The sequence below is a fragment of the Falco rusticolus genome, chromosome 11 (genome assembly GCF_015220075.1).
Source record: "Falco rusticolus isolate bFalRus1 chromosome 11, bFalRus1.pri, whole genome shotgun sequence".
NCBI classification, from domain to species: Eukaryota; Metazoa; Chordata; class Aves; order Falconiformes; family Falconidae; genus Falco; species Falco rusticolus.
The window spans coordinates 19,605,327-19,621,091 of NC_051197.1; the positions used below are offsets into that span (position 1 = coordinate 19,605,327).

The 15,765-nt window shown below is 38.8% G+C and overlaps 1 protein-coding gene across 4 annotated transcripts in view; it reads right to left on the minus strand.

The window, feature by feature from the left end:
* Positions 1–15,765, minus strand: part of ABCA4 (ATP binding cassette subfamily A member 4) — an 84,290-nt gene that overhangs the window by 51,291 nt on the left and 17,234 nt on the right. For all 4 annotated transcript variants that reach the window (XM_037404343.1, XM_037404342.1, XM_037404340.1 and 1 more), the window contains 7 exons: positions 13,740–13,867; positions 9,482–9,679; positions 5,197–5,286; positions 4,576–4,816; positions 2,926–3,065; positions 1,696–1,812; positions 730–927 (listed from right to left, as the gene is read on the minus strand). In XM_037404343.1, coding sequence (XP_037260240.1) covers positions 730–927; positions 1,696–1,812; positions 2,926–3,065; positions 4,576–4,816; positions 5,197–5,286; positions 9,482–9,679; positions 13,740–13,867 — 1,112 coding nt within the window. The remainder of the gene's footprint in view (positions 1–729; positions 928–1,695; positions 1,813–2,925; positions 3,066–4,575; positions 4,817–5,196; positions 5,287–9,481; positions 9,680–13,739; positions 13,868–15,765) is intronic.

Genomic DNA, 15,765 nt, shown 5'->3' on the forward strand with positions numbered 1-15,765 from the left:
GAATTCATCAGTAAGTTAGATTAGCCACACCAGAGTAAGCTCTTACTCAAGCTATCTTCCAAAGTATTTTTACCATGGCTTGATATTTTAATCTTTTTCATTTTTAGTATTTTTTTATTTATGTAATACAATTTCACCTCACTTTCTGCACTGTGGCTCTCTAAAAACCTCATAGAGCCCCACTAAAAAACCAGCAGCCTAGAGAAGGGGGGGTATAGATACCAGGAAAGAGACACAGACATATTGTCAGAAGCGGCTTACAGAACAAATGGGAACTCCCTCATTGGTTTCAATAGAATTTTGATCAGGTGCTTAAAAACCTGAAGGGGGACTTACGTGTTAGCTTAACTGTTAGCGTCTCTGGTCCAGGTCTTGCTGAAATTAGTGGTCTGTCAGATATTAGTACTTACAAAAAAACATTTCCTTGAGGTTTTTCATTCACTTTCTGCCTCTCACCATCAAAGTGTGTTCAGACATTTAACCAGAATTTTGAACACAGCATTTGGGGAACATCTAATTGAAGGCTTTTTTCATAATAATTATTATTCATGTTCTTATACTGCTGTATCATTTTTAAAATGTGCTTTTAATATTGAGATTAAATTTGAAACAAATGAAGATGTCTTATAGTTTTGCCTTCTTGACTGTTGCCACGGATCCGCAATAATGCCTACCTTTCTTTAAGATATTCTCTACAAGTATTTCTGGCAATGGGAGGGCTGACCTTACCTCTAGATACTGACTGAGCAAACGCAGAGCTTGGTCTGCAGCACTGAAGATGTTCCGCCAGTCAAAATCTGCCATTCCCTTCTCCCGGCTCTGTGGAGACCCATTGTGGAGAAAATTGATTATGTGTTCAGCGGTTAAGCCTTCAGCACGCAGTTGGCTGTTCAAGAAGTCTCTCACTGTATGGTGCTTCAGAGATTCCTGAGGAAACACATCAGGACAGCTGCATTAAAATGATCCTCTTTACATGCCCTGTTTAGCTAGGAAAGTTTCCATTTCTATAGCTCTTCCTGAGCCATGAAGTAGTACAAAAGGGTATGCCAAGGAATTAATTTCATAAATGGGCAATTGCATAGCTGAACTGGAGGTGACACTTGAAGAAAGGATGAAAAGAAATTTATCCTTGACTATTTATTGTGTCGTTTCCTTATAAGCAACAGTATAAATGTAGTAAATGTCTAATCTAATATAGTGTGGGAAAACAAATGTTCTCTCCAGTATGAACTGCTTTATAAACTTTAATTACAGATACTACTTGTAGCTCATCAAAGTCAGATCTAAGGGATGTGCAAATAAACAGTTTGCTAAGGTATTAAACTGCTGGGCCTAGCAAAAACATGGTCCTACTGCCGCCTTTGCCTATGCAGAACCCAAGAAAATCAAGTTGTCTGTTCTTGAAGGACATTTTGGAGAGAAAGGGAAGCAGCAATTGCTGCCTTTGTTAAAGAAGTCAGGCAGATTCTGGAGTGTACAGATCTGAGTTTGTCACAGACATGCTGTAATGCATCTAAGACTAGCCTTCAAACCAAGCCCACTAATGAGTCCTGCAGCCTTAAAGGCCACAGACTCCTTGCTGCAAAGTTTGTGCTTACAGCCAAACCTTCCAAATGAATTCTCTTCTCCCTTAGTAAATATAAAGGATGGTGAAAGTCCACTCTTACTGAAGATCCCTGCTAAGTTATAACATACACGGATCATATTCATTTGCAGGCTGTTTTGAAAGAAGTACCACAGCTGAGGTCCTACTTCTTCCCAAGCTTTGGTCAACAGTCTGAGGCGTTCAAGTTCCTCAAAAGTGGAGTTTGCCTAAGGAATAAAACAGCAGAAAAGGATGTTAGAAAGCTAAGGAGATAAACAGAATTTATGATCCAGCCACTCAGGGAAGTGAAACCTGTAACTTACAAATGGTTTAGTTTTTACCCTCAATACTCAATAACCTTGTTAAAATAGCAGAAATGTTAATAATCGTCAGAACAAGAATTTCTAAAATCCAACTGGAATCAAAGTCACTTCGAATAAATTTCTGTTTTATGTATAATGGAACAAACAAGTGCAGATTAACCCCAGTTAACTTCAATTCCTTTAAATACTCAGGTTTAAGGTAGAATGATGTCTTCCTCCCCCTGCCCCCCCCCCCTATTTTTCTCCATTAAGAAGGAAAAAGAGAGATGGTGTGGGTAGGATAAATGGAAAGCAGTTGGAGAAGACAGATACTCTTATAGTTAAGATTTGAAATGTTTGGCTGCTGTAAATCTGATCTTCTTCTGTTTGAACTATGAGCAGAAGTTCTGTGCCTTACATAGATACTGAGTAAGTGAATTGAGGTTATGAGGCAGCCAAAACCTAGGTCACAGGCAACCTTGATTTAACTGATTGATTAATTTCACCCAACTTCAGGCACTTCACTGAAGAGTCCAGGCTCCATCTTATTTTCATGAAGTGAATACTATTTATCATTTCAACATAGACAATACATAAATACATACATAATACTAAGCCATGATGTTGCCATTGGTTTGTAATCCCTCTGTGTTAGGTCTCAGTGAGTCTATCCAAGCCTCACAGCTTCTCTATTTAAATACTTACTGGCACAGAGCTGCTGATGTTCCTACATCTGGAAAATATATATATGAAAACTACTATTTTTACCAGTGTAGATGTGGAATCATGCCAACAAAAGGCTACTTGAGCTGTAAAAAGCATGTAGTGTGGACCAAAATGGGATGAATCAGTGAAGATCTGTCTCCTGTTTTTTAAACAAAGAGTAACTGTCCCTCCTCTGGTGACCGTCAGAACAAATGGAGTTCTGAGAAGAAAATCTGATTAAGCTGATGTAGCTGGGTCACTTTTTTTTCAAAAGACGTTTCTTAGGACACAATTTTCTGCAAATATGCATTTTTGTATTTCAGAATTTCTTACATTTTTTAGGATTTGCCGCACGGAAGGTGAATCAGGAGCAAAGAGAATTTTTCCCATCAGCAGGGGCTTCACAGCACTCCAGGCTATCTTGGTTAAAGGGTTTGATTCCAAGGTCTGGATCAATGCATTACAAAAGGGTGCTAAAGACAGAAAGACAGACAGTCTTTATATAACCCTACTCAAATCCTATCATATATAATGTCCTGCAGGGCTTTTTACTGGCAATACAGACAGATTAAAGCATTTTGACTCTGAATGGGTTAAGTACATTCTGCAATGCAGAAGTACAGCTTCTGATTAGATGTGAAAAAGTATTAAGTACATATTGGAGTTGTAAAACAGACACTATGGAAACTGGAAGAGCAAAGAAATTTAACCATTTGAAAGTTGTTGTTATTTATAAGGCATTTCAGATGGAAGGAAATTGGACAGCTCAGATCTCACTGAAAAATTTCAAACTAATTGCCTTTTCTGCTAATGACTTAGCTCCTTTGTATTGCAGTTGATACTGCTATGAAGCTATTTTTTCTCGTATTAGTGGTTAATTATTACACAGTATAAAGCACTGGACTGAAGATTCAGCAGGCTTGGATGTTGAACTCTAGAACAGTTCAGGACTGGATCCTACAATAATTTAGAACTAAACATTTTAATGTAAGCATTTCTGTCTTACTCCTACACTGTGAAGTAATTAGTTTACTTGGATAGCATTTAACTGTTCTGTCTCCTGGCTGAAGAAATGGAGTAGTGGGCCTTTTACAGGCCTTGTGAAGGTTCAGGCATAAGTAGAGACAAGTATCAATATGAACAGTGAAAGGTAGGAGTCTCTCTATAGGCAAAGTGCTGACCTGCACTTTGTAACCATACAACCATATCTATCACAGTAGAAGGGACACAGAAATCTACTACCGGCTGGAATATGGCTGTTAGTACAGAAAAAAAATTGCTGGCAGTCTCAATGTAGAGAAAAACTAAACAGCAAACAGAAGGGGACATAATAAAAAGATAAAATAATGAATAGTAGAAAAGATAAAATTGGTTCCTCCTTGCATTGCATTATCTCCTACTACAATTGCAAGAAAGTAAGTGAGGAAATCAAAGCAGTGAAAACTGGTAAATTGAATTTTTTTCTATGTAAGATTTAATTATGCTGTAGAACATTACTGCTACAAAATATATACACTCTTATCAGGAAGATAACAGCTGCCGTGTATCAAATTGAGTATTATTTTAAAGGCGATATTTATAAATTCCTGTGCTCCAGGCCATCAATCTAGCTGAGAGGCTTTGAAAAAAATTATCTTGAAGAAAAGTAACTCCAGAGTGCGGTACTGTATTTTCCTGAAACTTCTTCAGAAGCATCTAGTTCTTCCTGATATCAGCAGCATATATTAGAAGATAAGACAGACAGACTGTCTTAATAATGATGATGACAATGTTTATGCCATCATATTGAAAGCAAATGAGTATTTCTCTCAGTTCTCGGGCTTCTCTGCTTCCAGTTCTTCAGTATGAAATAAAATCATTTCACCTTTCACTAATTTCCTGATTCAACTGCTTAAAAATGTTATTTTATAAAAGCAACAGTGCTATTCTAATAAAAGTTGCACCTGTCTATGGGGTCTGCAATGGTTTGGTGGACAAACTTACTGGTTGTATTATCATAAAGATAACTGGATTTCTTCCTTGTTGAGTCAATCCCCAGGAAAGCTTTGTAGTTATTATCTTCATACCAGTTGAAGGAAAGCACTCTGGATCCACCTCCTTCTGGGTAGCCACAGAAAAGATCAGACAGGGAGCTCACCAAGTGGCCTAAGGATTCTGGCCTTCCATCTTGTATAAAAGGTTGCAGAACTGTCAAAAGGTTCTGAACGCTTGACCTCCTGGCTAGCTGCAGTAAGACAAGACTTTGTTAATCACAGCCCTCAAAGGATGAAGTATCTGGTGAAGTCTCAGCTCTGCCCAGACTGGTGAAGTATGGAAGCAATCAGAACCTCATCCTTTTATCTCCTCACTCCTGGTCACAGGCATCATTTTCAGTTCTTGTTCTCTGTCTTTTCTGAAGAGAAGAAAATGCTTCCTAATTGCCAATACTTATGTCTGCATTTATTTTGTAATGAGAGAAGAACTAATTTCTAAGGAATCAGCTCTTCCCAAACAAGTCTATTTCCTTTCTGATAAAGCAGGTAACTGGAACATGAAAAGGACTAAGGAAAAGGACGACTATGTGCTACACAGAAAAGCGATGTCATCTATTATTAGACCACTTACCTTTTGCACTGCTCGGGAGACATTAGACAGCACCCTCCCCCAGGCCTTCAGGTCAGCACCTGGCGCATTCCTGTCCAACACAGTGGGAAGCTGTGAATACACCAGAAATACAGAAGAGTTTTATGTGGTTTCTACATGACAACAGCTACTACAGTGAGAGAAGAAAATCCAAATGGCATCTCTTTAGCTCAAATACTTTGAGTTACTTAAAACAGTGTCTTGCAAGCCTGTCTTGTGGGGCCACAAATCCAGTACCCATGTGCAGACTCACACAGCAACCTGTGTAAGTGTTCCTACTAATACGAGGCTGAAACAGTTACAGGCCACTGAAAATATAGCCTGAGATTTGTTCTGTTTATCTCAGGCCATCGTGAAGGTGCAAAAATGGAGAAAGAATGCAGCAACTGGGATTTCTGAGGAGCTGATTCTCACAGAGGCTATAATTCCAGCAAGATATCCAGGCTTTTGGTAACTTCTGAATTTCGTAAAGTTTGTGATACAGAAGCCTCCATTTGCCATGGAGGTAAATAACTGGTAGTACTTCACAGTATTGCTACGGAGAGATTTCCTGGTTTTGGAGACAGCCTGGTCCTTGCTATCTACCAGATTGGACAGAAACCATTATTTCTTCAGGCTCCCGCAGACCGGCCAAACAGCCTTTCCAGCAGAAATTAACACTTTAGTTATCACTGGCTTCTTAAGAAACCACTTTGCTTGCATCACTGCGCCCTTCTTTGTCACTTGAGGCTTTCTTCTCAGGCACCCATTTCTTCTGGTATTACAAAAAACCCATAAAGCTGGGCTTTTAGGTAGCTAGACTGTGGTATTTATGAGCTAAGCCCCTAAAAAGACTTCCCCAAAACTGTGTAGCTATACAACCTGCTGATTCCCTGCCATTCCTTCCAGTCGGTAGGTGGTTAAGAAAGCAGATGACAGCTGCACTGTGTAGGTACCCAGCAGGGAATCACAAAGCAAGATGTTTCATGGAAAGCTTATGTTAGCATGTTCTGATCTGTCACTTGCAGTTGAGGCAGGAAGAATACACACAGAATGCTTCAAAATACACTTTTCCTTTGTCCCCTAAGGGGAACCAGCCTCTGCAAAGATTATACAGAATTCTTAGAGCACTTGCCTTAACCTGGCCTTTTTGAAACTGTGAGCAACAGGTCTTGTAAACAATTGGAAGTTAACCAGAGAAAAAGCTTGGATAAAGCTGAAATTAAGAAAAGAACCTCCTTCTTGTAGCTAGAAGAAAACAAAAGATAAGTAGGGGCAAAACTACATGTTTGCTCCTAAATGTTATTTCTTTCAGGAGGCATTCAGTAGAATCAGGTCTTAATAGAAATATCTTAAATGAGTGAATTTGTACTCAGCTAGCTTACGTTCTTTAGAAGCACATGTAAGACAGGATCAGCAGACATTATAGGCTAACTACACTCTCATCGAACCTAAATACCAGAGCATACAGTTGGGAATGTTTATTGGGACTAAGCCGAGATGAAGATTAAAGCTTTCCCCAAAATATTTCTCCAACTATTTTCATATTCAGTGGAAGTAAATATGGTGTCATGAAAAAAATGGAAGAGCACAACCATTGAAGAGTTTCTTTCTAACAACAGAAGGCCCATTTCTAGAATTCACAGTCAGCTGCCCATCCTAAAATTATGCCCTACTCAAACAAGCAGCTCTACAACAACAAACTCTGGTATGTGATTGGTTATACTATACAACTGTAGCCTGAAGACCATGAAGTACAGAAAGACTGACAGTACAAGAGTGCAGAAAATAACCTGGGTCTTGAACAGACAAGTATTTCTAATACAGAGTTTAAAACTAATGTAGAATTTTTAAAAGTCAAATGAAGATTCATTCTGCATATGTATCCAAGTATAGATTAACACTCAGTTTGATTACATATCAAGTGCACGTGGTGATAGTGATCAAAGCCGCTGTTTCAGTAAACATGTCTGGGCTTAGTGAAGAAATGCTTACTTGACCCAAAATTGCAATAAGCTATTAAAGAATTTTATTTTCCTTTATTTAGAAGGTTTAAAGAACTTCAAACCCAACTTAAACAGGCAAGTTCAAGAACAGCAGTGCTTCAGAAAGAGGCTCATTTTTCTTGCTGCAGCTGAACCAGCCAGACAGTAAAGGAAGGGTCTTACTTTTCTGCCTCTGCTTTGCTATCAAAAAAGTGAGTTACCTTAATTTCTGGCAAAAACCCCTAGAGGGTATACATGAGCACATGAAGGACTTGAGCGTATATTCATGTACATACATGCCTGAATATGTTTATTACAAATTCAACAAGAAACGTTAATTTCCAAGTGCTGAAGTTCATTGTCAAAATAACCGTGGCAAGGAGTGTTTATGCACAGTCTACCTTTTAGTTTAACAGGAGTAACTGAGACAGATTTTGATTTAAAAGGGGAGCTTCTGCCTTGGGAAAAAACCAGAAAAATTATTATTTAGGAACTATAATGATAGGAGTGTGGGAAAGCTTCTACCAACTTGAGATCTTGTGCTAGGCATCATGAAAAGATTATCCCTCTTCTCCACAGCTGGGTGCACATTGAAACCCACTGGGAATCAGGCTATGGATACCCTTCCAACAAGGGACTTCCATTCCAATACTCAGGTATATTCCTGGCAGAGAGACCTTGTAGTAACAGACTAGATCGTAAGCCTGCATCTGAATACCCAGTCTTTCACAACTCCACATTTTGGTTTCAGGCTTATGCTCCTATGTCCCATGTGAGCCTGTTTTTGTATGAACACAGACAACTGCTTCATGAAATTTCATCTTTCCATTTTATTTCATATGGCAGCAAAATCATAGTATGTTAGCAGCTTAATTTTGAAGCTGGGCAGTGCAGTGTGCATGTTCACATGAAGTCTTTAATGCTGAAACCCTTATCTTAGGAGTACTGTAGCATTAATTCTCTGCTATTTCCAGCAAGCATCAGTTATATGAAAATATCTGAGTGTATTTTTAGGTATGGAAAATAGTAGCTTTCAAACAACTGACCACAGATTCTTATCAGGAGTGGCAAAATTGCAGGGGCACAATGAATGATTGTCAATGCTACAATAATCAAACAGTAATTTGGCTGGTGTGTCAATTAAAGCTTCTGGCATCCTCTGTTCCCAGATCTGAGCAACTCAAAGCTGAACAAAATCCATGTTAAATCAATCATCATATTACACTGCTGTGGCAGAAAAGTCCAATCAATACTTTCTATGTAACTTTAGCAGCTGCTCATATATCCTGCCTGCTGTACGCAGCAAACTGACAATGTGATGGTCTCATGACATTTTTACAACATGAAAAACAGCAAATTAAATTATTTGTTGAAAAATGCAAAATCATGATCATGGGGAAAACAAACACAAAAGGCCTATACACAGTGATGTGCTCTAAGTTTGCTGTCATGAGGAAAGAGGCCTTGGAGTCTTTATGAATAGTTCTCTGAAAGCACCAGCTCGGTGTGCAGAGTACAAATGGAGTATTAGAAAAATATTAGGAAAAGAACAGAGAACAAATGCAAAAATCCCCACCAGTATGCCACCTTATATATATTAAAAAAATATTACTTTAAAACTTATAATAAAATATAAATAAGAACATATAAATATATTTATAAATTGCATAATATATCCATACTGAACCTATGTTGCAGCTGTGGTTAATTTATGGCAAGAAGGTCACAGCAAAAACAGGAACAGCACAAGGAAGGGGAATGAAAATGAACAGAAGTAAGGAAATTCTTCTATAGAAAGCCAGTACAACTTGTTTGGTTTGGGTGGTTTTTTTTTTAAAAAAAGGCTCACATGCCTATCCCAACTCAAGCTTCATCATGGCTTTGACTTCAGTGTAAAATTCTGTCCTGCTGGATGGAGCAAAGACAGGATGGATTGTGTAGGATATTCTCAGAATCCTCAGTAAGGTCCCTGTAGGTCTTGCTACACTCTGTTTTGCTACACAGACTAGAAAGACCACATAATATTTACACACACACACTGATTTTAAAATTACATTTGATTTTTTTAGTTCTGTTGTGCTGTGAATTTCATCTGTTTCATCCTAAAGCATACTCAGAACTGTCTAGTGTCCTGCTGATGGTAGGTTAATGATCACACATTCATTACCTTACATTTTCAGGGGTAAATAAACAAAGACTACTTAGAACACTGGTGATGTATTACAAAGAAAATTCTTGAAGGGCAATGAAATATCAGCCAAAAAAATTACAACATAAGGCAAGATTATTGTGTTTATACTTACCAGCTGAAATAGCTTAAAGAAATCAACATTTGCATATAAGGCATCTTCTACTCTCTGTAGGCTTTCCTGAGACAAGGCGCACATGGCCTTGTGCACAGAAGGGAGTGCTTTTCGGCTGCTGAAGATAATAAAGCGGTCCAGGAGCATCTGACTGCAAGCAATGTCCTTCAAAGTCAAGCTAGGGACACCATAGGCAAACTGCAACCAAAATAAAATTGTTTACTGTTGTGGAACCTTTAAATCTTGAATTGTTCCTGAGCAGTGTATCAGAAGTGGACACCTTGATATCAGCCCCTGCTAATATTTTCATGAATGGCAGAAGGATGTGGCCAGCTAAAGCATCAACTCTTGAACCACCTTCACTTGATATTATGCTAGATCACTTTGTCTTCTCTTACATTTTTCCTCTTCTCATTAGTGATTCTCCCTTTCATTGAAAAAGTTCTTGTGAGTCTTCTTCTCTTTCTCTGTCACCTAAGCACACTTGCTGCCATGCCACCTATCCTTCTGGCTAAGAAGAGGTAGCTACAACTTGCTTGAAAGTATTTCCCCAGGGTCAACTGATTGTGCCACATCATTCTACCTTTCCTGTTTAGGTTAGTTATATTTTTGCTGTCAGTTGTTCTAAGAGAAAAAGGCCAGTTCCACTGATTCTCAAGCTTGATTTCCCTCAGTATTTTATTGCAGTTATGACTATTCCACACCAATGCTTCCTCACAGCCATTATTCATTGTCACTGTGCCCAGGCATACAGCCAGGATTTACAAAGCCATTACATCAAACCACACCCATCTACTGATTACCACTTCTAATAAAAACATGGAACAGAAAAAACCAATTATCTTTAGTGTCCAGCTACTGGGAACAGATTAGTTTATAGTTAAACCAATGTAAATACAGAATAACTCCACAGAAATCAGTAGATTTATCTGGGATTTACATTGTTGTAATGGAATACCCTTAGAAGTTTACAGTTCAGTCCTAGTTGCTTTATAATGGACAGAATACATGGCAATATAATAAAAAGTAGCACTGGAAATTCCTCATAAGCTAACGTTCCCATCCTTTGTACATCTCCTTTCACAGTACAAATTGTAAGGAAACAAGCTCACAACACTGATGACTACAAATGCCTACTGTAATTGTGACTCAGACTTTCAAACAAACAAGAACTATACACTGACAAGCCATCCTTAGGCTAAATGAATGTAATAAGCTGCATAGAAAAAGAAATCTTCAGAATCAGCACAGAATATAATTTTCTTCAGAAAAACAATCTGTTGAGCATTTCAGTCTAAAGTATTTGGATCAAAACAAACACACCACATCTATAACCAGGTCAGATGTAGTTGCACATTCATTTCCTAAGTAAAGTAACAACCTCATCTAAGAGATTCTGAACATTACCAAAATTTTATATCTGCAAATCTCCTACAGTTAGCAGCTGAGACTTGTTTGGTCGTGCCTATAAAGAGAAATACTTGAAAACCCAGAGGAATGAGAAATAATTTCATTCAGTTGCTTCTATCCATTAAGTGCTTCAGATATCAGAAGTCACCAATAACACTGCAAGTGTGGCTGTGGAAAGTCAGCAGCCAGAATAGGAAAGGCAGGGGAAGAAAGGTCTAGTACAATATTATATTTTGTCTACAATGACTGCCCTGAATTTCAGCTTATGGAGCTGCAGCTGACAAAAAACCAACAACATTGGAATTACAGATTGTGCATTGGAATTATGATGCAAAAAAGGGATGTGAATTTCTAGTAAAATATCCGAGAGGTACTGTCACTATCATCACTACAGCTGTAGCCCTGTAAAGGCATTGTTAACACGAGCCAGACAGTGTGGAGAGAGGCAGAATGCAGAAGATGAAATGCAACCGATGGATACAGCGTGGCTTGCAAAAAAGCTCTAAAACCAAAACCAAATTGGAACATTTGAATTGGATTTAACTGACTTTACATGAGTGAAAGAATTTGCTTATTTTCTCAGTCACTTATATCCTGGATATGTGTGTGTGTAAAGAACAGCATTTTTTAACCATATATGCCTGGTCTGGTACAGACCTTATCATCCAGTGTGAACTGCAATGAAACTGAGCTGCACAGGGAGGCAGCCTGGGAACCTTGTTTTGACTTGTGAAAGGAGGAAACTGTGACACTAACATCACTGAGAAAGATTAAACACAGAAGAAAAAAAAAAAAAAAAGAGATGCTATTTACAAACTGTAAGTGCATTTCAAGAATGTTCATGAAGAGATGGGATTAGAAAAACATCAAACCTCCGCCCTTCCAATTTTTCCGGTAGGGTGGGCTGTTGCCAATCTTTCCTGAACTTCTTATTGTGTTTTAACATCTCTTATCCTTATCTTAGAATGACTCAAAAAAGCAGGCCCTCAGAGGAAAACTTCAATACTTTTTTTTTTTTTTTTCTCTAATCCATGTGTCACTGTTTGGTCTAAGATGGCAATATGAAGTCCAAATTATTTTTTCAGCTAGTTGGCTGTTTGATCAGGTTTAGCTTTCAGTTCTGTGTGTTGTTTCCTGCACTCACAGGCCGCTCAGACCTAGATCTGCAGCCAGCTGTTGGCAACAGTCAGGTTCTTGTAAACAAGTTGCTTTCAGGTTGATCAGCTCTGTGCCATCAGAGCCAGGGCAGAGGGTTTACAGTGATACGCAAGCAAACAGAGGGTAGAGCAGCATGAAGAACTAGAGATGAATTATCATAGCTGGGGCTTAGGATGACCACGTATCTAGGTTCTAGTTATGGCTCTGCAAATTCTACCTCAACCAACTTTAAGTCCAGTGCCAGTAACTTGCTTATCAACAGGGTCCATAGGGATTGAGTGATTTACCTCCCATAGGAGATCAAGTGTTCAATTCCTGCAGAAAATAATTCTTTTGTGCTCTTTCGAAAATTATGAGATTAGTTTTTCTGCATTAGTTGCTCTTGGAGGATGTATTCACAGGACTTTCTTTCCCGATAGCTGTAAATTAGCCCTTGTGAGATGATCTTGTATCTCTGTGATCACTGCTAACAAGAAAACTTTATGGAGGACAGCAGAAGTGGTACTCAACATCAGGTCTCCTCTAGCTTCCTCCCTAGCAGGTCTCAATCATACTTTCAGTGATAGTATTGAAAACTTCAGTCCTGCATACACTGGCAGACAGTTTTTAACACTAGATGAATGAAAAAAAACACTGGGGGGCTAACAGAGGATAACAGAGGATAACACAGCAGCACACAGTTCTCTTGGCACAGCAGACCTCTCATGAAGGAGATGTTAGGGATGAAGGGGTAAAGAGAAGCCCAGCAGGATAATACATTCTTCTTGTAATACATTCTTCTTGTCACAATCAGCAAGGAAGCAAATTTTCACCATCTCAGCTAATATGGATGTGTGGAAAAAATGTAGGATGTATCAGCTGACACTGGCTTTGGTATGGTCTTGTATTGCTTCATGACAAAATGAAGATAGGGGAGAGCTTCCCCTGGTACCAATCAAGAAAACAGCTGATAAGTAATCTGGCTACTAGTTACACCAGCTGGAACCTGTGGTGCACAGAAGGAACTGCACACAAGTTCATTAATGCTATCCCTCTTTCTGGCCACACACAGTTCCAGCATTTGTATTTTATGTGACAGTGAAAAAGAGGAATTGTGCCTTTCAGCCTTAATTATTCACTTGCTTCCACCCACACACTAACACAGTGTAGAAATTGTTCCAGAGTTCTGATTCAGCAGTATTCATTCATTAATATAGCATTCCTCACAGAGCTCCCAGCCACCAGTACACGCAGAGGCAGAGACAGCCTGACTTGGTCACACACAGTCTCCTGCTTAGCTGCTCCAGGAGGGACCTGACCTGCAGTTTTCACTGAGTTTTCTGAGCAGATCTATTATTCAATCAGAATCTAAGAAAGTGGGTCTGTTTCTCCACTCCCACCTATTCAAGTGAGACAAAGCCATAAAGCCACCATATTACTCTGCTGACATTGAGGCAGAGAACTGCAAATAGTTCTCTGCTGCTATTCATCAGGACTGCTGTCACAAAAGGATGCACAGCTGCCTTACACTTTTGAGCCAAGTATTTAATCATGGGGATGGATGCATTGCTTGGCAATATCGTTTCTTGGTGTTTCTTATTTGGGAGCAACAACAGCATCGAACCAAATATCTATATTATTTTTTAAAAAACAAACCAAAACCCTCTTCCTCTTGATTCATAATGGGGAGAAGATGTTATACTCTACCCACCTGTTCAGGGCGCACTTGAGCATTAATAAGCTGGAAAACAACAAAATCAGGGATGCCGGCATCTTCCAGCAAGAAGGAAGTGAGGGTCTCCCCATCTTTCAAAATGTCTAGAATTCGTATTCCTCTTCCTGGATGAAGAAAGGAGTGTAGAGATCAGTGAGATCCCCCCAAAATGTAGTTAAAGAACAGCCTATACCCTGGCTTAAACCTGCAAAAAGTATGTTCTTTGGCTCACATACTTAGTAGCGACTAATAAAGCTTAGGGGTCCAAAGCTATTTTTGAAATTCAAAATAATTTTAATCCTTTGTTGGGGAATGATCATCAGAATATGCTGAGTGTTCTGACTCTGCATATCTGATTTCTCAAAGATGTTTCAGACTAGAACTTCATCAACGGAAGTACTAAAAGCATCCCTGACTATATTTGAAAGGCTGCCTTTTTTCTAAGGTAATGTCTCACTTTAAATGTTCAGATTCAAGTGTGCTACTGTTCTTAGCGTCCTTTCTTCTGAGCCCTGCGTAAATAAAATTAGTCAACCCCTTACATTTACATTAATTTATCACTTCCTGCTGATTGATCTTAGCTAGTTAATCTTACGCTATAGGATTGCAAAAATGGCCCCTTGAAAATCTTTCGTGAAAAAACCTCACTATCCTTGGAGAAGCATAAATTGTTTGCAATTAATAGTCATATTAGACCAGATTACTAACTATTAAATGAAAAACTGGCAAATCTTCAGGCAAACCAATGAGACTACCCACTGTTAAATTAAACACATGTGAAAGGCCTCCAAGTTTCCATAATTCCATCTATAACAATATCCAAAATACTGCTGCTCTTAAAGTCTAACAGTGTCAGTGTGAATTCTGCCTCATTATGGTCCAAGTAAAAGCTTGGAAAGTGAATGTTACTAACGTCCATTGAATACTACAGCCTTTAATAAAGTAGATCACAGAGCATCAACAGACTTCAGTAAAGAATGCTTGAAAAGCACTAGTTCTTCCACTTTTCAAGACAGGCAGTTGAAGCTGATAGAAGCAGCATGTATCATGCTGACAAGGGGAATGTAGCTTTAGACATCTACACATAAACATGCATAAATTTGCTCCTGAGTGTCTCCATTCTATGAGTTAAGCAGAGCCTTATCAGAGCTTGACAACTAACTTCCACAATTCCATCTGCAATAAGCATATGCTGTCCTAGGGCTGCAGGGGCTCCTCCATGTATTTATTCAAGCTGTAAACACTGAAAACAATAGTAGGGGCCTGTCCCTCATTCCCTCTGATGCTCTTCCTGGCGCTCAGGCATCGTGGAGGAAAAAAAAAACCCACAGTACAGGAACACATCTCGTCAAATGTGTCAGTGCAAGGAGGCAATGGGAAAAGGAAGGACTCAAGAAGGAGAGCCATTTTTAAGGAATCAGGAGAAAGAGCAATCTTAATTCTGACATTTGTTAACTTTTCATCACTCAACTTTGCAGCTATAACAATATTCTGTTAAGATTGTTACCTACAGGCGACACTAGTAAGCCACATGCTCAAAGAACTTAGTCAATTCTGCAGTACCTTTTCCTGTATGGAAAAACGTGCCAATTCATATTTTGTTAGTTTAGCTCCAGAACTGACTTTGTTACTTTGTTTTATGAAACAGATGATTCCAAACATTATTTTTTGTTTAAAGTAAAACACATTAAAAAAACCCACAGACTCTGAAAGAGAATTAATATTATATTTCACAGGGGTAGAGAGGAATGTGCTCTATTTTCCAGCTGCTGAGTAAAGTTGATAAGGGATGCAAAAGCAACTTCCTAAACCGTGGGGTGTGGTCCCTTAGAAATACGTTGCAAATCCATGGCATGTTGTGCTTTTCCTCAGCTCTAAATAGGCGGGTTTGGTTTCTATAGTTGTATACAAACCACAGCTCAGATTATATTTCAAGTTCTTCTTTGCATTCTGGGGCATTTTGATTGTCTCACAGCTATTTACAATGAGATAGTCCCTTTTTTACTTCTAGTTAGAAACTTCT